The sequence below is a fragment of the Somniosus microcephalus genome, chromosome 5, assembly GCF_052327205.1.
Source record: "Somniosus microcephalus isolate GS21.2 chromosome 5, FLI_Smic_1.0, whole genome shotgun sequence".
Lineage (NCBI taxonomy): Eukaryota > Metazoa > Chordata > Chondrichthyes > Squaliformes > Somniosidae > Somniosus > Somniosus microcephalus.
In genome coordinates, this window is record NC_140991.1 from 257,218,052 (window position 1) to 257,242,783 (window position 24,732).

The following is a 24,732-nucleotide window of genomic DNA, read 5'->3' on the forward strand; positions in this document are numbered from 1 at the left end:
ACCAATGGTTGAGCAATTATAATCAGGGATGCTCAAGAGGGCAGAATTAGAGGAGCACAGCTATCTCGGGGGGTTGTGAGGCTGGAGGAGATTACATAGATAGGAAGGGGCGAGGCCATGGAGGGATTTGAAAACAAGAATGAGACTTTTGAGATCGAGGCGTTGCTTAACCGGGAGCCAGTGTAGGTCAGCGAGCACAGGGGCGCGAGCACTTTCCATACCTCGGGAGCCTACTGTCAACAAGGGCAGACGTCGACGACGAAGCCCAACACCGCTTTCAGTGTGCCAGTGCAGCCTTCGGTCGCCTGAGGAAGAGAGTGTTTGAAGACCAGGACCTCAAACCCGGCACTAAGCTCATGGTCTACAGGGCAGCAGTGATACATGCCCTGCTGTATGCCTCAGAGACATGGACCATGTACAGCAGGCACCTCAAAGCACTGGAGAGGTACCACCAACGCTGCCTCCGCAAGATCCTGCAAATCCATTGGCAGGATAGGCGCACCAACATCAGTGTTCTCGCTCAGGCCAACATCCCCAGCATCAAAGCTCTGACCACGCTCAATCAGCTCCGATGGACGGGTCACATTGTCCGCATGCCCGATAAAAGACTCCCAAAACAAGCGCTCTACTCGGAGCTCCGGCATGGCAAGAGAGCCCCAGGTGGACAGAGGAAACGCTTCAAGGACACCCTCCGACACCTGGGAATCCCTGGCCCAAGACCGCACAAAGTGGAGGAGAAGCATCCGGGAAGGCGCCGAACACCTCGAGTCTCTTCGCCGGGAGCAAGCGGAAGCCAAGCGCAGGCAGCGCACGTCAACCCAAGCACCCCACCCACCCGCCCCTTCAACCACCGTCTGCCCCACCTGTGACAGAGACTGTAGGTCCCGCATTGGACTAATCAGTCACATGCAAGCTCATTTTTAATGTGGAAGCAAGTCATCCTCGGTTCCGAGGGACTGCCTAAGAAGATGATGATGGGTGAATGGGACTTGGTGCGAATTAGGAACCAGCTGCCATGTGAATGGAACAAATTCATTTTTGATCTATTGACTTGAATTGGCTGAGACCTGGATCATGAACAGGATGAGTGTATAGGTATTTGTGCATAAACAAATGTGGTGCAGAACAGGATGGTGAAATTAAAAAGTATCTGTTTAAGAACATAAGAAATAGGAGCAGGAGTAAGCCATTCGGCCCTTCGAGTCTGCTCCGCCATTCAATGAGATCATGGCTGATCTTCTGCCTCAACTTCATTCACCGGCCCTATCGCCATATCCCTTGATGCCCTTACTAGTCAGAAATCAATCGACTTCTGTTTTGAATATACCCAATGACTGAGCCTCCACAGCCCTCTGGGGTAGAGAATTCCAAAGATTCACCACCCTCTGTGTGAAGAAATTTCTTCTCATCTCAGTTTGTGTGTTGGGTGAGCCTTGGGTGTTTTGTTTTGCTTTTTTTGGGGCTGGGGCGAGATGTTTTTACCCAAAACATGGAAGTTCTTTTCAGCAGAATCCCAGGGGCTGTAATATCAGTTTTAGAAAACCTTCAAAAACCACACCTTACAATTAATCAACTCTTCATGCCTTCTGAGAAGTCAGTAATCTTAAGTAATAAAGAGGTTCATTATCGTTCATTAACCTGACTATCACTTAATTGTGAACAGCTAAGATTGGAATAGCATTTGTAAACAAAGATATAATCTTTCAAGGGAAGTCAGGCAGCTTGTTTTGTTTTCTCGGAGGGTTGCCAGAATAAGGAATCTTTTATCACAAGAAGTTTTTGAGGCAGAGACTATCATTTGCTAGGGGACTGAATAAATATTTGAAAAGGAAAAATGCAAATGAGGAAAAGGGAGGAAATTGGGACTGGAGTAGTCTAGAAAGTGCCAGTTTAAGAGCCAGTATCGACACAAATCCAAGGACTCAAATGGCCTCCTCCTGTGTTGCAAGCTCTATGATGCAATGATAAGTACGTGTTTAAATGAAACACTGGGAGTTACAATATAAATTTTAAAACCTTTAATTAGATTTCTCTCATCAGTTTTGCATTACTGTAGATAAAAGGATCAAATCTAAACATGCTGCTTCCTAATTAACTTTGTCAGCTTCAATTCACACCTTTTTCCTTCTCCACCTAGAATTGTAAAGGAGTGAGTCTCTCAACTTCCTGTAATCCCAAGATCACCACCACTCCATTCCCATCGCTGAAGCACAAACATTCGGGTAAAATACCACCCAGCAGCTTGGCTTAGATCAGCCAAACCCCCAACAGAAAATGGGCGTAACCACCCTGCGGCGACATAACTGGCTCCCGGTTATTGGGAGTGAATCCAAGTGAGAATTTGTAAAACTAAATCAAGACACTATAAAATGGATAACAAAGCTGGAAATAAAAAGTCTGAATGGGAAACCTGGCACAAAGTTTAACTTCCTATCCCAGAAATTCAGTTCTGTTCAGCAGACACCATCAGCACTAAGCCTCATTATAAACACCCTCATTATACCTGGTCAAATAGCTGAGCTGTTCAAATGGCATAGGAGTATTGTAACTGGGACCTTCCTGGTCTGAATGTCTTTATACGAAACCACACAATGCAATTACTCGCTGAGTCTTTGGAGAGCTTGGTCCTTCATCATAATATTGAGGTATCAAGGTGTTCTGGCCATTGTTGTAGGTGTTATGGGATAAGAAATCAAACATATGCATGTTCTGTTCAGTTACTGATTGGCCCAATGCTCAAAGTATTAAAAATGTAAAACTGTGCAAAAAAAAAATCTACCAGCTTTCTAACTTGCCTACAAAATGATTCAATCTCTCTCAGGCAGTCCCTCGGAACCGAGGATGACTTGCTTCCACGCTAAAAATGAGTTCTCAGGTGGCTGATGAGTCCAATGCGGGACCTGCAATCTCTGGCACAGGTGGGGCAGACGGTGGTTGAAGGGGCAGGTAGGTGGGGTGCTTGGGTTGATGTGCGCTCCTTCCGCTTGCTCCCGGCGAAGAGACTCAAGGTGTTCGGCGCCTTCCCGGATGCTTCTCCTCCACTTTGTGCGGTTTTGGGCCAAGGATTCCCAGGTGTCGATGGGGATGTTGCACTTTTTCAAGGAGACTTTGAGGGTGTCCTTGAAGCGTTTCCTCTGCCTACCTGAGGCTCTCTTGCCGTGTCGGAGCTCCGAGTAGAGCGCTTGTTTTGGGAGTCTCGTATCAGGCATGCGGACAATGTGACCTGTCTATCGGAGCTGATCAAGCACGGTCAAAGCTTTGATGCTGGGGATGTTGGCCTGAGCGAGAACACTGACGTTGGTGCGCCTATCCTGCCAATGGATTTGCAGGATCTTGCGGAGACAGCGTTGGTGGTACCTCTCCAGTGCTTTGAGGTACTTGCTGTACATGGTCCATGTCTCTGAAGCATACAGCAGGGCGGGTATCACTACTGCTCTGTAGACCATGAGCTTGGTGCTGGGTTTGAGGTCCTGGTCTTCAAACACTCTCTTCCTCAGGCGACCGAAGGCGGCACTGGCACACTGAAGGACTTCGTCATCGACGTCTGCCCTTGTTGACAGTAGGCTCCCGAGGGATGGAAAGTGGTCCACATTGTCCAAGGCCTCGTCGTGGATTTTGATAATTAGGGTGTAGTGCTGTGTGGCAGGGGCAGGTTGGTAGAGGTCCTTTGTCTTACGGATGTTTATTGCAAGGCCCATGCTCTCGTACGCTTCGGTGAAGGTGTTGACGATGGTTTGGAGTTCGACCTCCGAGTGTGCGCAGACGCAAGCGTCATCTGCATAATGTAAAATTGATGATAGAGGATGGGACGACCTTGGATCTGGACTGGAGGTGATGGAGGTTGAACAGTTTCCCGTTTGTTCTGTAGTCTCAGTGAATGTATGGAGAACAGAGCCACCTACCTTACTATCTGAAAAGATAAGTTTGAAATTGCACTGTAAGCAGTGCTGTTGGTAACTAAAGTATTGATATAGGATGCAAAGGCAATACAATTTTCTAATCAAAAACACTCAAGACACATGGTTAAGCTCTCTAGTGCGTCTGTGCACTGTGCTTCTCAAGCAGTAGGTTGTATTATCTACCGAGTTTACTAGAACTGAGAAGGACCCGGGGGCAGGAGAGAGAGAGAAAAGGTCACCGATAGGCATTTCTGAATAAAGTACTGCATAGGATTACATGGAATTTAAAGCACAGATACAGATCATTCAGCCCAATTGGTCTATGTTGGTTTATGCTCCACACAAGCCTCCATGCCCATGCTACTTCATCTAATCCTACCGGCATAACCTTCCATTCCTTTATCCCTCAGGTGTTTATCTAGCTTCCCCTTAAATGCATCTATGCTATTCGCCTCAACTACTCCATGTAATAACAAGTTCCACTTTCTAACCACTCTCTGGCTAAAGAAGTTTCTCCTGAATTCCTTATTGGATTTATTAGTGGCCATCTTGTATATATGATCCCTACTTTTTTTTTTTGGAGTATTGCACAGCTCCTAGCATTCCACTATAAAACAGCATTGCAGAGGCCCAAGTGCAGGCCTCTAGTGAAGATTGGTACTCACTGCAAAATAATCTAAAGGGGATGTGAATGTGTTTTTTTTTTTAAATGGGTGGTTGGGTGGGGGAGGAAAGGCGGCAGTATTAAACAGAAAAAAAATCAGCTTCCATAAAAGCCAAGTGGGTAAAGACATTACCCAATAAGGTACTGAGCCAAACAGACGAGGGAAGAATGGTTTCATAGCATCAGTGACCTTTCCAACTAGGTCACTGGGTATTGATCAGGGTGACTAATTTACTTTTAAATTTGTTTCCCACACTCCCCTAGTCCAAGTGCACTGGGACCAATTATAATTACAGAACTATTTCTACTTTAAATATTCTGCAATATAAAACGGGATTTAAACTAAGGATGGTTGCAGCAGAGCAGTACAGCTACAACACAAGCCTGTGGGTGACTGAATCAGCGGACTGCCTCGCTCTCAATTTAAAAATTCATCACAATCCCTCATTCATATTACAGGTAGACTATCCTTTATCCGAAAACCTCGGGACCAGCCGAGTTTCGGATAAAGGAGAATTTCGGATTTCGGAAGGTGGGTCGGCGGGGGGGGGGGGGGGGGGGGTCGGCGGGGGGGTCGTGCGCACGACTTACGCTGACGCTCAGCCTAAGTCAGTCGGGGTCGGGGCCGGCGGGGTAGGGGGGGGTCGGCGGTTGTCGGGGCTGGCGGGGTCCGCGGGGGGGGTCGGCGGTTGTCGGGGCCGGCGGTTGTCGGGGCCGGCGGGGTCCGCGGCGGGGTCGGCGGTTGTCGGTTGTCGGGGTCCGCGGCGGGGTCGGCAGTTGTCGGGGCTGGCGGGGTCGGCGGTTGTCGGGGTCGGCGGTTGTCGGGGCCGGCGGGGTCCGCGGCGGGGTCGGCGGTTGTCAGGGCCGGCGGTTGTCGGGGCTGGCGGGGGGGGTCGGCGGGGGGTCGTGCGCACGACTTACCCTTTATCCGAACTTCCGCAACCGGAACCCTCTAAAAACCGAAGGTTTTTTCGTTCAGCGTAAGTCGTACGCACGACTTACGCTGAACGAAAAAACCTTCGGTTTTTAGAGGGTTTCGGTTTTCGGAAGTCCGGATAAAGGGTAGTCTACTGGTATATAGTTCTATTGTTTTTTAAAAAACACTCATCCTCCATTTTAAGAAGTTAAGAACCCCAAGCTACATTAAAATAGAAAAAAATCTAAGAGTTCCAGATTAAAACTATATTATTGTAATAATTCAACAGCTACCAGTGTCCAATCGATTCCAATTAACAGCAGAGACATTAAAGAAGGAAAATCAGAAGGCTCACGTTGAACCATGCACCTATCTCTATCCTCTCCCCTCAACTCCTCCCCCCAGGGCAAAACCAGAAAGATGCACTGGAGACACCCGCAGAAAGAAACAGTGGCATTTCATTAGTCACTCTGCTGAGAGTCACACTGTAATTGTAGGGTGTTTTTCTGAATAAGCCCAGGCATTTTAATATTTCACTAAAACCACTATGGGTTCTTTATCTCCGCTTCTCACATCTGCGGACTATAAATACCTCCCTTCATACAAGGCCAGTTCCGACCTGGTCACCAACAGCTGTGTGGGATGTAATGATATCAAATAGTGAAACCAAGCAACTTTCTTCATTTTAATCTAATTGAGCTATTGGTTTGCCTCTGGACAGGCTAGAAACGGTTTCTAATATTCTGATACTGTACACAAAAGCTTTCCATTTTATTTCAGACTGTATATCATCATCATGCCATGATTGAAACACACTTTTCAGTTTTACTCTTTACACATGCAGCTCTAAATACTACCACAGGAAGGAAGTTATTGGCTTCGAGAAAATGCAGTGCAAGAGAACCATGATACCATATCTAAGGAATCTGAGTTATGAGGAAAGGTTAAGGAAGTTGGGCCTGTCCTCACTGGAAAAAAGAGAGCATTTCAAGGTGACGTAATAGAAGGAAGTCAACTCAAGAAGTTTTTAAAAATTATACAAGGTCATTGATAATGATCCAGAAAAATTGCTTCTACATAAGAACATAAGAAATAGGAGCAGGAGTAGGCCAATCGGCCCCTCGAGCCTGCTCCGCAATTCAATAAGATCATGGCTGATCTGATCCTAACCGCCAATCTACTATCACAGAACCATCTCCTGAATCTAACAGAATTAGACACACGAAATAGGAGCAGGATCAGGCTACACGGCCCCTGGGCCCGCTCCGCTACCCACAGGGCCATGTCCGATCCGAACCTAGACTCATGTCCAAATTCCTGCCCGCTCCCCGTAACCCTTAATTCCCTTTACTTCTAGGAAATTGTCCATTTCTGTTTTAAATTTATGTAATGATGTAGCTTCTACAGCTTTTTGGGGCAGCATATTCCATGGACCTACCACCCTCTGAGTGAAGTAGTTCCTCCTCATACTGATGAGTTTTGACACCAAAAACTAGTATGCAAAATAATTTAAACTTCAGGTGAGAGAGAAAGAATGAATTCAGGTGCAACTTTTCAGTCACTGTTGTTATGTAGGCTGATACAGCAGCCAATTTTGTGGAAAGTTCCATAAACAGTAAGTGAGATGAACAACTTGTTAATATGCCTCGGTGGTGTTGTTGGAGGGCGGAATGAGGGCTAGGACACTACAGTCCTTTTAAATAGTGCCTTGGGATCTTTTAAGTCCACCTGAACAAGCAAATGGCACTTTGATTTAGCATTTCATCAGAAATATGGCACTTTCAACAATACAGCATTCCCTCAGCACTACACTGAAGCATCGGTCTAGATTATTTGCTTAACTCCTGAAGTTGGGCTTGAACCTACAACCTTCTGCCAGAGAAAAGAGTGCTACCAACTGATTCAGGCCAACACAAAGTATAAATGACAACTAGACGCATTCCTGGAAAAGGAGGGAATAAATGGACAAGTGGGAATGTATTCAGTCCAAAAATGCAGGACAATATACGACGACATTCATATCTCAAACTACTCAGACTCATTACTTTACTGCATGCGCGTGTCTTACTAAAATCTGATTTCATAACCCAGTAATTATTACTGTTAACAAGTTACTATCACCTTATTTTCTTAAAAATGTTTGTAGTTCATTCTTCCACTGTTACATAAAATAGAAGCATCAAGCCAAGCTCTTTAAATAGAACGAATATTTGCATACCATAATTATTCACCTCAACTCTTACCATGGCGTGAAGTCAACTTTCTTGACCCCAAGCCAAAAATGTGACAATGGCCCTTTAACCTGCCTGTCATGGCATTTGCCTGCTGCATACAATATTTTTACAGGAAACTTTTTTTTAATCTGGCACCGACGGGACCGGCATGCTGCCGGTTGATCAAAAAGTCCAGATTGCAGAGAGGTATACTTACTAAGGTACGAGAGCCCCGTACACGGCCACAGATCCAGGCATCCCTGTTTCATGGCAACAGGTGCAGGAACCCCGGTTACACGGCCACTAATATGAAGTAAAACTTACCTGAACCTACTCCTGAATTTTGTCGGTTAAGAGAGATTTCCGGTTATTTAGGTGCTGGTAAAAAGAGAGTTCCCTGTATTCAGCAGGATGCAAGTTAAAACTGTCGTACTTTTAAAAACACATCCCTTTCGCTGTCTCAGTGGTAGAATGGTCTAATCCAGTATCCAAGCCTTTGTCGTTATGGCCACAAAGACATGTTCCATGGGGCCTTGGGGGCCATATTTAGGGGGCTAAATTCAGTTTATTTGCGCCCTAAGAGAGCGCCAACAGGGCGCAAATCAACTAGCGCCTGGGCACGGCACCACGAATGCCTCCCGCGAACTTCAGCGGGAGGTTAGTAGAAACATAACATAGAAGATAGGAGCAGGAGTAGGCCATTCGGCCCCTCGAGCCTGCTCCGCCATTTAATGAGAGCATGGCTGATCATCCAAATTCAGTACCCTGTCCCTGCTTTCTCCCCATATCCCTTTAGCCTTAAGAAATATATCCAACTCCTTCTTGATATTATTTAATGAATTGGCCTCAACTGCCTTGTTTGGCAGAGAATTCCACAGGTTCACCACTCTGGGTGAAGAAATTCCTCCTCATCTCTGTCCTAAACCCCTTATCCTTAGACTGTGACCCCTGGTTCTGGACTCCCCCGCCATCGGGAACATCCTTCCTGCATCTAGTCTGTCTAGTCCTGTTAGAATTTTATAAGTTTCAATGAGATCCCCTCTCAATCTTCTAGACTCCAGCGAATATAAGCCTAATTGACCCAATCTCTCTTCATACATCATTCCTGCCATCCCAAGTATCAGTCTGGTGAATCTTCGCTGCACTCCCTCCATGGCAAGAACATCCTTCCTCAGATAAGGCGACCAAAACTGCACACAATACTCAAGGTGTGGTCTCACCAAGGCCCTGTACAACTGCAGCAAGACATCCTTGTTCCTGTACTCGAATCCTCTCACTATGAAGGCCAACATGCCATTTGCCTTCTTAACCACCTGCTGCACCTGCATGCTTACCTTCAGCGACTGGTACACAAGGACACCCAGGTCTCGTTGCACTTCCCCTTTTCCCAATTTATTGCCGTTCAGATAATAATCTGCCTTCCTGTTTTTGCCACCAAAGTGGATAACCTCGCATTTATCCACATTATACTGCATCTACCATGCATCTGCCCAATCACCCAACCTGTCCAAATCATACTGGAGATTCTCTGCATCCTCCTCATAGCACACACGCCCACCCAGCTTTGTGTCGTCTGCAAACTTGGAGATGTCACATCTAGTTCCCTCGTCTAGATCATTAATATATATTGTGAATAGCCGGGGTCCAAGCACCGATCCCTGCGGTACCTCACTAGTCACTACCTGCCACTCGGAAAAAGACCCGTTTATTCCAACTCTTTGCGTCCTGTCTGCCAACCAGTTCGCTATCCAAGTCAGTACCTTACCCCCAATCCCATGCATTTTAACTTTACACGCTAATCTCTTATGCGGGACCTTATCGAAAGCCTTCTGAAAGTCCAAATACACAACATCCACTGGTTCTCCCTTATCTATTCTACCAGTTACATCCTCAAAAAATTCCAGTAGATTAGTCAAGCATGATTTACCTTTTGTAAATCCATGTTGACTTTGTCCGATCCTGTCACTGTTTTCCAAGTGCTCTGCGATTACATCATTTATAATGGACTCTAGCATTTTCCCCACTACCGATGTCAGGCTTACCGGTCTATAATTCCCCATTTGCTCCCGACCACCTTTCTTAAATAGTGGGGTTACATTAGCTATCCTCCAATCCATGGGAACTGTTCCAGATACCATTGAATGTTGGAAGATGACCAGCAATGCATCTACTATTTCTAGGGCCACTTCCTTAAGTACCCTAGGATGTAGATTATCAGGCCCTGGGGATTTATCGGCCTTCAATCCCGTCAATTTCCCTAACAGCATTTCCCTACTAATACTGATTTCATTCAGTTCCTCCCTCTCATTAGACCCTATGTTCCCCGACATCTCTGGGAGGTTATTTGTGTCCTCCTTTGTGAAGACAGAACCAAAGTATGTATTTAATTGATCTGCCATTTCTTTGTTCCCCATTGTAAATTCCCCTGATTCTAACTGCAAGGGACCTATTTAACTTCACCAATCTTTTTCTCTTCACATATCTATAGAAGCTTTTACAGTCAGTTTTTATGTCCCCTGCAAGCTTACGCTCCTGCTCTATTTTCCCCCTCTTAATTAATCCCTTTGTCTTCCTTTGCTGGATCCTAAACTGCTCCCAATCCTCAGGTTTGCTACTTTTTCTGGCCAAATTATATGTCCTCTCCTTGGATCTTATGCTATCCCTAGTTTCCCTTGTTAGCCACGGTCGAGTCGCCTTTTTTGTTTTATTTTTATGCCAAACAGGGATGAACAAATTCTGTAGTTCATCTATGCGATCTTTAAATGTTTGCCATTGCCTATCCACCGTCAACCCTTTAAGTAATGGTCCCCAATCCACCCTAGCCAACTCGCGCCTCATACCACTGTAGTTTCCTTTATTTAAATTCAGGGCCCTAGTCTCTGAGTCAACTACTTCACTCGCCATCTTAATGAAGAATTCGGTCATATTATGATCGCTCCGCCCCAAGGGGCCTCGCATAACAAGATTGCTAATTAATCCTTTCTCATTACATAATACCCAGTCTAAGATGGCCTGATCTCTAGTTGGTTCCTCGACATATTGGTCCAGGAAACCATCCCGTATACACTCCAGGAATTCCTCCTCCACAGTACTGTTACTAATTTGGTTAGCCCAATCTATATGTAGATTAAAGTCACCCATGATAACTGCTGTGCCCTTATTGCATACATCTCTAATTTCCCATTTAATGCCATCCCCAACCTCAGCATCACTGGTTGGGGGTCTGTATACAGCTCCATGCGTTTTCTGCCCCATGGTATTTCTCAGCTCTACCCATACAGATTCCACATCATCAGAGCTAATATCCTTCCTTACTATTGTGTTAATCTCCTCTTTAACCAGCAATGCTACCCCACCTCCTTTCCCTTTTTGCCTGTCCTTCCTGAATATTGAATAACCCTGGATGTTGAATGTCCAGCCTTGGTCACCCTGGAGCCATGTCTCCGTAATCCCAATTATATCATATCCATTTACATCTATTTGCGCAGCTAATTTATCCACCTTATTACAAATGCTCCTCGCATTAAGTCACAAAGCCTTCAGGCTTGTTTTTTTAACACTCTTAGTCCTTTTAGAATTATTATTTACCGTGGCCCTGATTGATTTACACCCTTGATTTCTCTGCCTTCCACTTTTGCTTTTCTCCTTCCTGTCTTTTGCTTCTATCCTTGCTTTCCTTTCCTCTGTCTCCCTTCACAGGTTCCCAACCCCCTGCCATATTAGTTTAAACCCTCCCCAACAGCAGTAGCAAACACTCCCCCATGGACATCGGTGCTGGTCCTGCCCAGGTGCAAACCATCCAGTTTGTACTGGTCCCACCTCCCCCAGAACCGGTTCCAATGTCCCAGGAATTTGAATCCCTCCCCCTTGCACCATTCCTCTAGCCACGTATTCATCTGAAATATCCTTCTATTTCTACTCTGACTAGCACGTGGCACTGTTAGCAATCCTGAGATTACTATATTTGAGGTCCTATTTTTTAAATTTACCTCCTAACTCCCTATATTCAGCTTTTAGGACCTCATCCCATTTTTTACCTATATCGTTGGTACCTATATGCACCACGAAAACTGGCTGTTCACCCTTCCCCTCCAGAATGCCCCCCCCCGGGGTTAGTGGCTCTAACCATTAGTGACACGCGGTGCTGCGCCGCCAGCGATGACGTCATCACCATGCGCAGCGCCCCGGCTGCAATATTGGGTGTCGCCCCCCAACTTACCGCCGGATTCCATGTCTGCCGGGGTCAGGGGGGCCTACTTGCGGCCGGGGCGGGACTAGTTAAAGTGGAGGTGGTGGGCAGCCATTTTTGTTGCTGGCCGCCTGCCAGCCTGCCCCCGTTGCTGTCCCTGGCCCCTGTGAAGCCCACCCGCAGGGTGGCAGCTGCTCTCAGTGAGCTGGGCACCAGGACGTGCTGCGCCAGGCTCCTCCCCTTTAATAAAGGGAGTAAAGCCTGCAATACCGCACATAGCACCGCAATATTGGCTCGCAACGTCCCAAGAGGGATGCGGGGAGCTTCCAGTAGCATCCCTCCTCCCTCTCTGGGCGCTACCTGGGAAAATTGGCAGGGGGGGGCGCTACCCAATTTTTAACCCTTAGAGTTTAAATCCCTGTTCCCATTCATTTGCATGTCTTCCCAGTTGCTGATACGATCAAATCCTGGGGTTCCGATTTAGGATTTATCCACCAATGATAAAGTGCGGGGAAAAAATAACCTTTTCCAAACCTCAAGGCTAACAAAATTCAATCAGGCCAAATCAGCAAATAAGAAGTGAGAGCTCAAATACGACGAGCTTCCTTGGCTTCAGGGCCTGCAGACTGGGAACCCCTTATCCAGAAGAGGGGCTTCTCTACAGCTATTCCATTCAGCAAACAGATTCATATTTTTGGGAAATATTTTAAAATTGAAGAAAACTAGGATCTTTAAGACTGAAAGATCTTAAAGATCACTTCACATTTTCATTGAACGAAACCAACCAACATCAAGGGAGCACTAACCTCTTTCTAACTGGCCCATCTTCATTTTCCGATGAGCTTGCATCATTTCCATCTCCTTTCTGCGAAGTGTGTGACCCATCCTCTTTCCCATTTCCAACTGCCGCCTCAGGTGACAGTATTGATCCGTTTGAGGAACCATTGCTGAGAGAACCTGTGTGGTTAAAAGACTGCAGCATCAGTAAACAGTACCAACAACCTACAAACAAACCGTTATTTAAAAAAATATACCAGGAACAGCTTTGCGCGTTGGCAGTTTTTGCTCTTTGTTTTCAAAAGGGGCACTTGCACGTTGATGAAGGTCTCTCAGTATAAATGTACCTACTGGTATAGAAGTTTTACATGCTTCAGGATCAGGGTGGTCAAGCAATGATGGACTAGCGCAACCTACCTTTTCTGGGGTGGTGTTAGGTAGTTTCACTTTTGGGCAGTGATTTATTTACCACCTTCCCTCCAGTATCAGCCTGCCCACCTTCCCTCTGCATGGCTGTGCTGTGTTGTTGGTGAGGGAGGCCTCATTGTTTTGGCCTCCTTCAGGAAAGGGGTCTTGGCTACTTGGTAATTTCCCAGCTCTAGACAAGGCCATACAGTTCGAATGCAAAACACCCAAGAAAGTGTGGAGACACCCCACAGTTGCACCATTGATCTGGAGGGAGGCCTTTTCTGGGTTTGTCAACCATAATGGCAGCTGTGACTAAAGGTGATTCCAGAGAAAAGCTCAAGAGATAGAAACCTGTGCCGGCTGAAAAGGAAAAGTTGAAATGACTGGTGACTCAAACTCTAATCTATTGTTCACCAGAAACCTTCATTTGTGTTATGCCCTTGTCCTTTCTGTCTGTTCACTGCGGATATTAAAACCATGAATTGAGATTATTACAATCCCACACCTCCGCAATGCAAACGTTTCGAGGAAACTTATAACAGTGTGCATTTTCCACCCCAAACAAAAAAATTATGTTTCATCATGCCTCTGCAATTGACATCTCAAACAATCCAAATGTTTGTAGCTATCTTTTTACGTTGCAAAACCCACAACCAAAGGTCTCCCAGGGCATTGCTCACTGGATAGACACACACACACACACCTTTATTATAACAATAAGGAGCATCATCAGCAAAAATACATGGGGTGGGGGGAGAACCAACAGGACAAGCATTGAGGAATTACACCACAGGGTCATGGGTGAAACCCCAGCCTACCACCCAAAAACAAAATCCAATCAAAAGATCAGATCCCTCACTGATTGGCATATAGAAAGGTTAACTCACCTTTCGAACAAAACGGTTCCCTCAAACACACAAGACTAAATTTTCTGATCTGCATTACTTTAGTGCCTTGGATAGCATCTCGAACAATGCAGCATTCCCTCAGTATTGCACTGACATGTCAGACTAGATTATGTGTCCCAGTCCTGGAGTAGGGTTTGAACCCACAACCTTCTAATTCAGAGGCAAGAGTGCACCAACTGAGCTAAAATGTCACAGTATTATCCCTGTGTATTCAGACTCGAGGAAAAAACAAGAGATATGGAACAGGCTATTGACTTTTCTGCAGCCACTCCAACATATAACAGAGTTCCACATATATGAGCAACACAGTGTCTAACAACAGGACCCATGTTTAAAAAAATCTATTATGCATCTTGCAGTCCATCAACTAGAAGATGGGGCACCAGACATATGGCCTCCCAGATTGCTAGATTTTTAAAATCAGTATAATTCGTGTTTATTCTGTATTTCACTTGTCACTGAGTATTTTGTAAACAAGTGTTAAAGCTAATGGCAAAGGAAGAAATGGTGGATTTTCCAACTCATTTCCCAAGTTTCCAGCAAGTCAATAGTTACGTAGTTAGTTTAGAGTGTGTTTATTTTACCACATTACCAACCGCCCTGACGCTGGCAACAGGACTGTAAACTATGTGGTGCTGCTGACTCCAGAGGCCACACACTGCCATTTGAACCCCCAAAGGTAATATAAACAAAATTGGCCATGTTTTCAAGCTGCCAGCAGCTTGGTCTGGATGTACGGGTCTGGAAAACACTGGCCTGTACAGACCTTCCCATACCATTGGACAGGGGTACGGATACAAACACAACTGCTTATGGGAGCTGTTTTAGGTTATTAGGCCTGCTGTGCAATCAGCCCCAGGATATAAACAGGGAGGTTTCTACAGCACTCAGGAGACTGTGCAAGCAGTACAGAGCTGCTTCCTAAAACAGTTCTGTACCTAAAACAGTTCTGTACACACAAACAAATTGGGTTAAGCCATCATTGGGCCCTCCCATATTTACTATGCAAAAAACACTCGATAAAGTTGCCTGATGGGGAAGGGGGGATTGTAGAAGTTAGGAGCAAGATTCATTCTGATTGTTAACTAGTTTTGGCTGCAATACTGAAAAGATGAACAAGCCCAGGAAGTCAGAGTATGTGCTGTTGCACTCAGATTTTACAGTAAATAAATGCTGTAAAGGCAGTCAAATCTATAAAAAGCATTAAAGTTTGCAGTTAAACCTGAGCAATGTAAAGTGCACTACCTGATGAGTAATGTAATTTAAATGGTCACTTGGAGAGTTTCCATTCTAATGTAAACCATGTAATATAGTGAATCAAATCAACAAACAGCATATGAGCCTTTCACTGTATGAAGTAATCCAAAACTAATCCCACTGCCACACTCACTGCACAGTCTTGCATTTTCCTGTAGTTTATCTTATTATTTCTATAAAAATAATCAGTAGTCTCCATCTCAACTACTCCCCAACTTCTCACAACTACCTTGGGTGACAAATTCAAACTGATGACCTCTCTCATCACATAATCCCCAATCAGAGGAAATTGCCTTTCCATGGCCCCCTTGTGAAAATCTTTCATAGCGTTAAAAACCTCTATTTGATCTCCTCTTAGCCTGCTCTGCCTCAGTGGAAACAGTCCCAGAATCTCCATCTTTATATAACCCCTTTGATTAGTAGGTCCCCTCCTTCATGCTTCAGTGAGAAAATGGTGTAATACTGAGCCGTACAGACGAGGAAGGTTCCAAATTCTGTATGTGGTGAAACAGCTCATCTCAGCAGGGGCACTACAATAGGCCTCACTGCCCGAGCTGGTTGTTTTTTTTAAATGTATTTCTGTATTAAATGCACCTATTCATCATCCATTGATTCTTGCTAGAAAAGTACAAGCATGGATATCTAGTGAGGATGCCAGCTGGTTCAGCTGTGGTGTCTTCCATGGTCAAATAAATAACCTGCCACTGTCCAGAATCACCCAACAAAAATGGGTGAAATACCAGAGGGCTGCTGTCACCCAAAGAATTTTTCAGGAGAGTGTAGGTTTTGGGGGGGGGGGGGGGGGGGGAGGAAAGAGAAAAAATGTCAGTAAACATGATTAAATTTGGAAAAGACAGTAATACTGTACCACGTACATAAAAATGCTGTAGCGCACAGTGAATACATCTCCTTAATAATTTGAATGCCAGTGAAGATGGTAAGTTGACTCAACCAATGAACTAAGAATGCGTTTAATGCACAAACACCAATGGCACCTTTTAATTTGCTTTACCCTTCATACAAGCCCCAGACACTGGAAAAGTGAATGTTTGAGGTGAATTTGCAGAAGTCCACTTGATATTTACAGAAGTCTCCTGCTGCACCAAAACAATTCTGCTACACATCACAGAACTTCAACAAGGACTGCAACAGAGGTACCACAACAGATCTCTAAGCATCCCAGGTTAAGGAGGAAAATAAAATAAGTCCAGGTTTCTGTCATCTCCTGCTGCAGATGATACAGATGTAGAGGGCCACAAAAGTCAAATAGCCCCAAGACTCACTGCTCAGGATCAACCACAAAGAATAGCCACCACTGACTGTGGAACCCGCATCCCAGCAATGAATCGTCACTTTCAGGAGGATGAATGTTGCCTTTTAGCATCTTGTATAATGCTATGCAGCCACATTTATCTTTTCTTTTTTAAAAAAAGGATGGGTTGTCTTTTCACTGCAGGATTGATTGACAAACAAGTTAGTTGATGGCATTTGGTTTAGGTGATGGGAGATCCCACTGGGCAAGAGAAAAAGATCAGCTTTTTCTGTTGAGTCCACATCCAAAGGCAAAAAATATCGATCTTTGCTAAAGCCCTGAAGGATGTCGCTTTTAACCGGGTCCATACCCAGACTCCAAGAGGACCCCCCGCCGACCACCAGAGATCAGCGGGGTACATATCAGGAACACTACAAAGACCACCACCACACCAACCGAGACCGGAGAGGATCCCCATGCAAAACAACATTATCAGACCTGCACCACTCCTGTCCCACCGGGGAATAGGACCGCTACCAGCCAGACAGAGGGAGAGATGCACAGGACGTACGCAATACCTCAGACAGAAACAATCCATTAAGAGACAATAAGCAGATGTGCAGCAGCATCTACTTCCGCCTTATGGATCAAGGACTAATTAATAGAAAGAACTGTAACCAAATTGTATTAACTTTTGTAGACAACTGGGGTGATCTTTTTTTTCCCCACACTTAGACACGACAAACACGTACCACTCTTTAACCTATCATAGAAAAAGATAAAACTTAACATGAAATCCTTATATATTTCGACCTGGAATATCCAAGGTCTACGCTCTTCAGTGCGAGAAGTGAAGAGTAGGACCCCAGAGTTCATAGAGGAAACTAAAGATCTAGATATTATCATTTTACAGGAAACTTGGTATAAAGGAAAAGGACACACCGGCTGTCTCCAAGGGTACACTGAGCTAGTGGTCCCCTCCAATAAATTACCAAGTGTAACCCAAGGCAGAGACTCCGGAGGCATACTGATCTGGTTTAAAACAGAACTTAAGAATTACATCAAATTTATAAAAAAGGGCGAAAACCATATGTGGCTCAAACTTGAGAGGGAGATTATCTCAAACACCCAAGATGTTTACATTTGCGCACTTTATATCCCTCCAATCGATTCCCCGTACTACAAAGAGGACACCTTCTCCAACATGGAGGGGGAAATTATCCAATACCAGGCCCAGGGGAACGTGTTGATCTGTGGGGACCTCAATTCAAGAACGGGCGAAGAACCAGACTTCACCAATAATCAGGGAAACAATTACGTATTCGGGAATAACCACTTTGACATCCCTTCCCTTCCATACAGGCATAACTGCGACAAGCAGTCAAATGCCAACGGTAAACAGCTACTACAGCTCTGTCGAAACCTGGGTCTGTACATTGTCAATGGTAGGTTCATAGGAGACCTCCTAGGAAGATCGACCTACTGCTCACCTCTTGGCTGCAGCACAGTAGACTATATGATTACAGACTTGGACCCATCCTCTTTCAGAGCATTCACAGTCAAACCACAAACAACACTGTCAGATCACAGCCAAATTACTATGTTTCTCAAAAAGACAGAAACAAACAACATAGAAACACAACCCAGTAAACTGTATAACGCCAAAAAATCGTACAGATGGGCCAAAAATGACACGGAAAAATACCAGAAAACAATTAGCAATGCATCAACTCAAGCTCTCTTAGACACCTTTCTGGATAACATATACACTCACAATAAAGAAGGCGTAAACCGGGCAGTTAGTAAACTAAACAATATTTTTGATAATTTGGCAACAAATGCAAACTTGAAAGCTCGCAAGAACAAACCCAAAACAAAAAACTATGAAAAATGGTTTGACCATGATTGCCATAACATGAGGAAAAAGCTTAGAAAACTATCAAACCAAAAACACAGACATCCAGAAAACGAGGAATTACGCCTTACTTATTGTCAGACGCTAACACAATACAGAAACACACTCAGGACCAAAAAAGAGCAATTTATTAAGAATACACTCAGCTCCATGGAGGAATCCATTGAGTCGAATTGTTTCTGGGACAACTTGAAAACACTACACAAAAAACAACACGACGATTTGTCCATTCAAAATGGGGACACATGGGTAAACCACTTTGAAAAATTATACCAGAAAAACACACTTAAGACCAGAGCAACACCAAATACGCAAAAAACTGGAAAAGCTTGAAATGGCCATAAAAGATAACCAAAACCCGCTAGACGCCATAATAACAGAAAAAGAACTTCTTGAAAAACTCAAGGACCTGCGACCAGGAAAAGCTTGCGGGACAGACGGCATACTAAACGAGATGATTAAACACGCAGACGACAAACTGAAACTGGCTATCCTAAAACTCTTCAACTTGGTTCTGAGTGTCGGTTATTTCCCTGACATCTGGAACAAAGGACTCATAACACCCATATACAAAAGTGGGGACAAAATCGACCCAAACAACTATCGAGGCATCTGTGTAAACAGTAACCTGGGGAAGGTATTCTGTAGCATCATAAACAAAAGACTTATAAACTTCCTTGAAGAGCACAATGTCTTGAGTAAAAGCCAAATTGGATTCCTGCCAAACTATAGAACATCCGATCATATCTTCACCCTACAGACCCTAATTGACAAACACGTTCACCATAACAAAAGCAAAATCTACGCATGCTTTGTAGATTTCCAGAAGGCTTTCGACTCCATCTGGCATGACGGTTTATTCCTGAAACTTATCGAAAGCGGGGTAGGAGGGAAAACATATGATGTAATTAAATCAATGTATACAAACAATAAATGTGCAGTTAAAATTGGAGACAAACAAACAAAATACTTCCCACAGGGGCGGGGGGTGACGCAGGGCTCGCCAATCTCACCGACACTCTTTAATATTTACATTAATGGATTGGCAAAACTACTTGAACAATCTACAGCACCCGGCCTCACCCTATATGAATCCAAGGTTAAATTCCTCCTCTATGCCGACGACCTGGTTCTGCTGTCACCAACTAAGGAGGGTCTACAGCAGAACCTGGACCTGCTGGAGTCGTACTGCCAGACTTGGGCCCTGACAATAAATCCCCAAAAAACCAAAGTCCTTGTGTTCCAGCAAAGATCCAAACAACATGGACCCACAATAAATTTCACAGTAGGAACAACCAAAATTGAACAAACCACTCACTACACATACTTGGGCTTAAAAATCAGTTCTACGGGAAACTTCAAACTGGCTGTGAATGAACTGAAAGAGAAAGCAAGAAGGGCTTTCTATGCCATCAAAAAATCAATCCAAATAGAAATCCCAATTAGCATTTGGCTCAAAATTTTCAAATCAGTAATTGAACCAATTGCACTCTATGGCAGTGAGGTCTGGGGACGACTAACACAACAAGATTTTGCAAAATGGGACAAACACCCAATTGAGATCCTACATGCGGAATTCTGTAAAAGTATCCTCCGGACTCAAAGGAAAACAGTAAACAACGCATGCAGGGCGGAACTAGGCCAATACCCATTAATAATCACTATCCAAAAAAGAGCCACCAAATTTTGGAATCACCTACAAATGAGCAACCCCCAATGCTATCACTACGACGCCCTGAAATGCCAAGAGCTGACCATAAAGAAGAATACCCTCAGTCAACTAGTCCTGGGACTCAATAAAGTAACTAATAACAATACTAACAATAACCAGTCCCAGGACAGTGACAGGGAAACACAAAGAATTCGACCCAACACAATCGTCGCTAAGCAAAAGGAAAAATATCTGTCATATTGGGCAGAAACAACAAAAACCCAAAGCAAACTCAATTGCTACTTGGCCCTAAACAGACAATACAACATAGCTGATTACCTGACCATGGTAAAGGATAACAAACTGAGAAGAACCTTGACAAGGTACAGACTTAGCGAACATAGCCTAGCAATCGAAAAAGGCAGACACAGGCAGACCAGGCTGCCAAGAGAAGACAGGATATGCTCTCACTGCAGTCAGGGAGTAGTTGAGACAGAGATGCACTTCCTCACAGCCTGTGGAAAATATCAGGGCATCAGAGAGAATTTCTACCAAAAATTCTCACAAATATGCCCTGAATTCAGAAATCTGACTGACAACCAAAAACTCCCATTCCTACTGGGGGAGGAGAGAAGCTGTGTAACACTGGCGGCACACTATGTTACAGCTTGCCATGAACAGAGGGACAACCAGTAAACTAAGACAAGAGTATATATAAACAAGGCGAATGTATATTTATAAACTCAGGGATATACCTGTTTATACACTGTATGAATGGAACCGCGTTTATGTGTTCAACCATAAATGTATTTTGATGCTTTGGCAACATAAGATGTACCTTATCATGCCAATAAAGCGATTTGTATTGTATTGTATTGCATACTGCTCAACAAAACTGACTGATCGCCAAAATTGCTCTCAAGGGTTAACAAAGAACGTTCGCACAAAAGAAAGGTCAGTGTTTCAAATATTTCATTAACAGACGCCCAGACACTGCTCACCAGTAAGAATCATATGCTTTTCTGCCATCAGTCGCGGCCATGAATGTGAACAGCAGTACGCAAGATTAAAATCTGGAAGACAATGTCGATACAACACAATGCCACGCACATGAAAATACAGCAATGCATAACACATCCTTGAAGATGAACGTCAATGGAGACAGTGAGCTGGCTCAGCTGCAAGCTAAGAATGAGTTAAATGCATATATGCCAGCGGCAGTCATCAGCTACACAATATCTACAGAGAGAATGCTGCACAAAGCATTCAAGCCCATTATTTACCGAATTACTACAGGAGTCACGTCTACTGCGAGCCCTGCTTTCGCAGACCTATACAAACTAAAGTCTTTTAAGATCGTAAAATACATCAACAGTGACGGTTTAACAGTACACAGCCCTTCTCAACGACCTTGCTAAACAATCTACATTTTCTCCTGGATCCTGCACCTTGAACTGTGGTAGAGGACAGGTGGTGGATGGTGGACATCGTCACAGCCTCTGCCGATGGCATTCCCCGGCCTGCTTAGTGAGCTACTAAAGCAGAATTCAAGATGAACCCCCTGCTGATTTCCACTTCCATAAGCCTGATTCTTCACCGCTGTTGAATGCTGCACCACATGACCCAGGTGAGCTTAGCAACTCGCTGGCTTTAGGAATCCAAAGTGCGAATTGGAGTTAAAAAAAAAATCCAAGCAAGCTCTTCCGGTCTGAGACGGGCTACAATTCAACTGAAGTAGCTGTAACCACTTTAGGAATTTAAGGAAACACACATCAGATTTAAACTATAGTTTAAACAAAAGGCATATTTATTGCCAATTAGTGCACGGGCTCGCTAGGCAAGCCTCTGAGAATTGCATCCTTTTCATGTCAAGCAAACATCTGCTGTGGCTCAGCCTGAAAGCAGTCACATGATCACTGCACAGCTTCAGTTTACCAGGGAATTTTTTTTTGCAGCACTCCTAGAAATGAACATTGTAGTTTCTCTCCTCTTTGCTCCGCTATTGTAACTTGGTTTCAGCATTGCTTTTTAAATTTCAGACTTGTTTCACAAAGCATTTTCAACTTCAGCAATCCAAAAATTTAGCCAAATACTTCTGAATGTATTCCAGTGTATTAGCCAAGACAGAAATATAATCAGATTCTACTTACTACTGTAGTAAGTGAGAAATGAGTTTTGTCCAATTAATAGAAAGTAAATGAATCAATGTAAATGCAGCACTTTCCCAGGTTCTTTTGTGCACTGCCCAGGTCAGGTTTAAAGACGCAAAAGTGCAGACAAGCTGGCGCCAACCCCAGCTCTCTTTTTGTATGCATGGACATGCTGTACCATGTAATGGCAGCACATAGTTTGTCCTCATGTCTTCCCATATTCCCAAGTTGGCAATGACAACCAAACTGCCTGGCAGGGAACCAAGCAGGGCCACAAAAACCTCTCTGGAACAAAAACATTTGGCAGAGGCAACCTGCACTCTCTTCACAAATGCCTCTAGGTAGCCAGTTCTGTACAGTATGGCATTGCTGGAGGTTTGGCACCTTCAGAGTGAGAAAACAGTAATGAGGGAGGTGGATCCCAAGGTGATGGGAGGAAAATTCTCAAAGCTGAGGAAGAGGTTCTGATGGGGGAAGGGAAGCTTTACAGGACAATGGTGTACTTAGGAGTTATAGGCCAGGTCTTTATTGGCACCCATAATTCTGCACATGGTCTTAGCCAAGTTGTCAGAACTTGGCATCAAACAAGACTAGTTCCTTCTCCACAGCGAAGTAGAAGAAATTATGCCCGCCTTCTTTACTGGGATAGGAAGCAGATGGATGGGTGCAGGGATCAATAAAGGAAGTGCTCTTCCTGTGCCAAGCTACAGGGCTAATTATTCCTCTGCCCTGTCCAGGGATGCTTAGCTCAATAGCAACGTTCTCCCTTGGCTCAGCGTAAAGCAGACTTCAAACCTAGGACCTCCCTGGTTTGCGTGGCTCAGTGCCACACAATAATGGAAAAGGAAAGCTTGTTCTTAAAACATATTCATTTGTGATTATTAAGATCAAAATCTCCACAACACTTTATGTATGAAGCAGGAAGATTGAACATGCTAAAGTATTTATTTTTATAATAACGGGTTTCCTGATTACCAGTTAAACAAATACTCATTACTGTAGTCGGGGAAATTGGGCAGACAAACAAGGGCAGTAAATGGCTTCCCTCAAGAAATATCCACCAACATCCCCATTATAACAAAGTTTGAGTAACCTAAAAGCTAGACCCAAAAGCGGTCAGACATCCAGAAATATGATTGAAAATAAAAAAGGAACACAAGAGAGGGGGGGGGTGGTGGTGGTGGGGGGGAAGTAGAGAGAGACGGGGGGGGGGGGGGGAGAGGTAGAGAGACGGGGGGGGGGGGGGGAGAGGTAGAGAGACGGGGGGGAGAGGTAGAGAGACGGGGGGGGGGAGAGGTAGAGAGACGGGGGGGGGGAGAGGTAGAGAGACGGGGGGGGGAGAGGTAGAGAGACGGGGGGAGAGGTAGAGAGACGGGGGGAGAGGTAGAGAGACGGGGGGGGGGAAGAGGTAGAGAGACGGGGGGGAAGAGGTAGAGAGACAGGGGGGGGGGAGGTAGAGAGACGGGGGGGGGGGAGGTAGAGAGACGGGGGGGGGGAGGTAGAGAGACGGGGGGGGGGGGAGGTAGAGAGACGGGGGGGGGGAGGTAGAGAGACGGGGGGGGGGGAGGTAGAGAGACGGGGGGGGGGGAGGTAGAGAGACGGGGGGGGGGAGGTAGAGAGACGGGGGGGAGAGGTAGAGAGACGGGGGGGGAGAGGTAGAGAGACGGGGGGGAGAGGTAGAGAGACGGGGGGGAGAGGTAGAGAGACGGGGGGGAGAGGTAGAGAGACGGGGGGGAGAGGTAGAGAGACGGGGGGGAGAGGTAGAGAGACGGGGGGGAGAGGTAGAGAGACGGGGGGGAGAGGTAGAGAGACGGGGGGGAGAGGTAGAGAGACGGGGGGGGAGAGGTAGAGAGACGGGGGGGAGAGGTAGAGAGACGGGGGGGAGAGGTAGAGAGACGGGGGGGAGAGGTAGAGAGACGGGGGGGAGAGGTAGAGAGACGGGGGGGAGAGGTAGAGAGACGGGGGGGAGAGGTAGAGAGACGGGGGGGAGAGGTAGAGAGACGGGGGGGAGAGGTAGAGAGACGGGGGGGAGAGGTAGAGAGACGGGGGGGAGAGGTAGAGAGACGGGGGGGAGAGGTAGAGAGACGGGGGGGAGAGGTAGAGAGACGGGGGGGAGAGGTAGAGAGACGGGGGGGAGAGGTAGAGAGACGGGGGGGAGAGGTAGAGAGACGCGGGGGAGAGGTAGAGAGACGGGGGGGAGAGGTAGAGAGACGGGGGGGAGAGGTAGAGAGACGGGGGGGGAGAGGTAGAGAGACGGGGGGGAGAGGTAGAGAGACGGGGGGGAGAGGTAGAGAGACGGGGGGGAGAGGTAGAGAGACGGGGGGGAGAGGTAGAGAGACGGGGGGGAGAGGTAGAGAGACGGGGGGGAGAGGTAGAGAGACGGGGGGGAGAGGTAGAGAGACGGGGGGGAGAGGTAGAGAGACGGGGGGGGAGAGGTAGAGAGACGGGGGGGAGAGGTAGAGAGACGGGGGGAGAGGTAGAGAGACGGGGGAGAGGTAGAGAGACGGGGGAGAGGTAGAGAGACGGGGGAGAG

The 24,732-nt window shown here is 45.7% G+C and overlaps 1 protein-coding gene across 1 annotated transcript in view; it reads right to left on the bottom strand.

Moving 5' to 3' along the window:
- LOC147117669 (protein Jumonji-like) overlaps positions 1–24,732 on the bottom strand; it is a 434,885-nt gene that overhangs the window by 194,493 nt on the left and 215,660 nt on the right. The window contains 1 exon segment of the mRNA XM_085988853.1: positions 12,688–12,838. Within this exon segment, the coding sequence (XP_085844979.1) occupies positions 12,688–12,838 (151 nt within the window).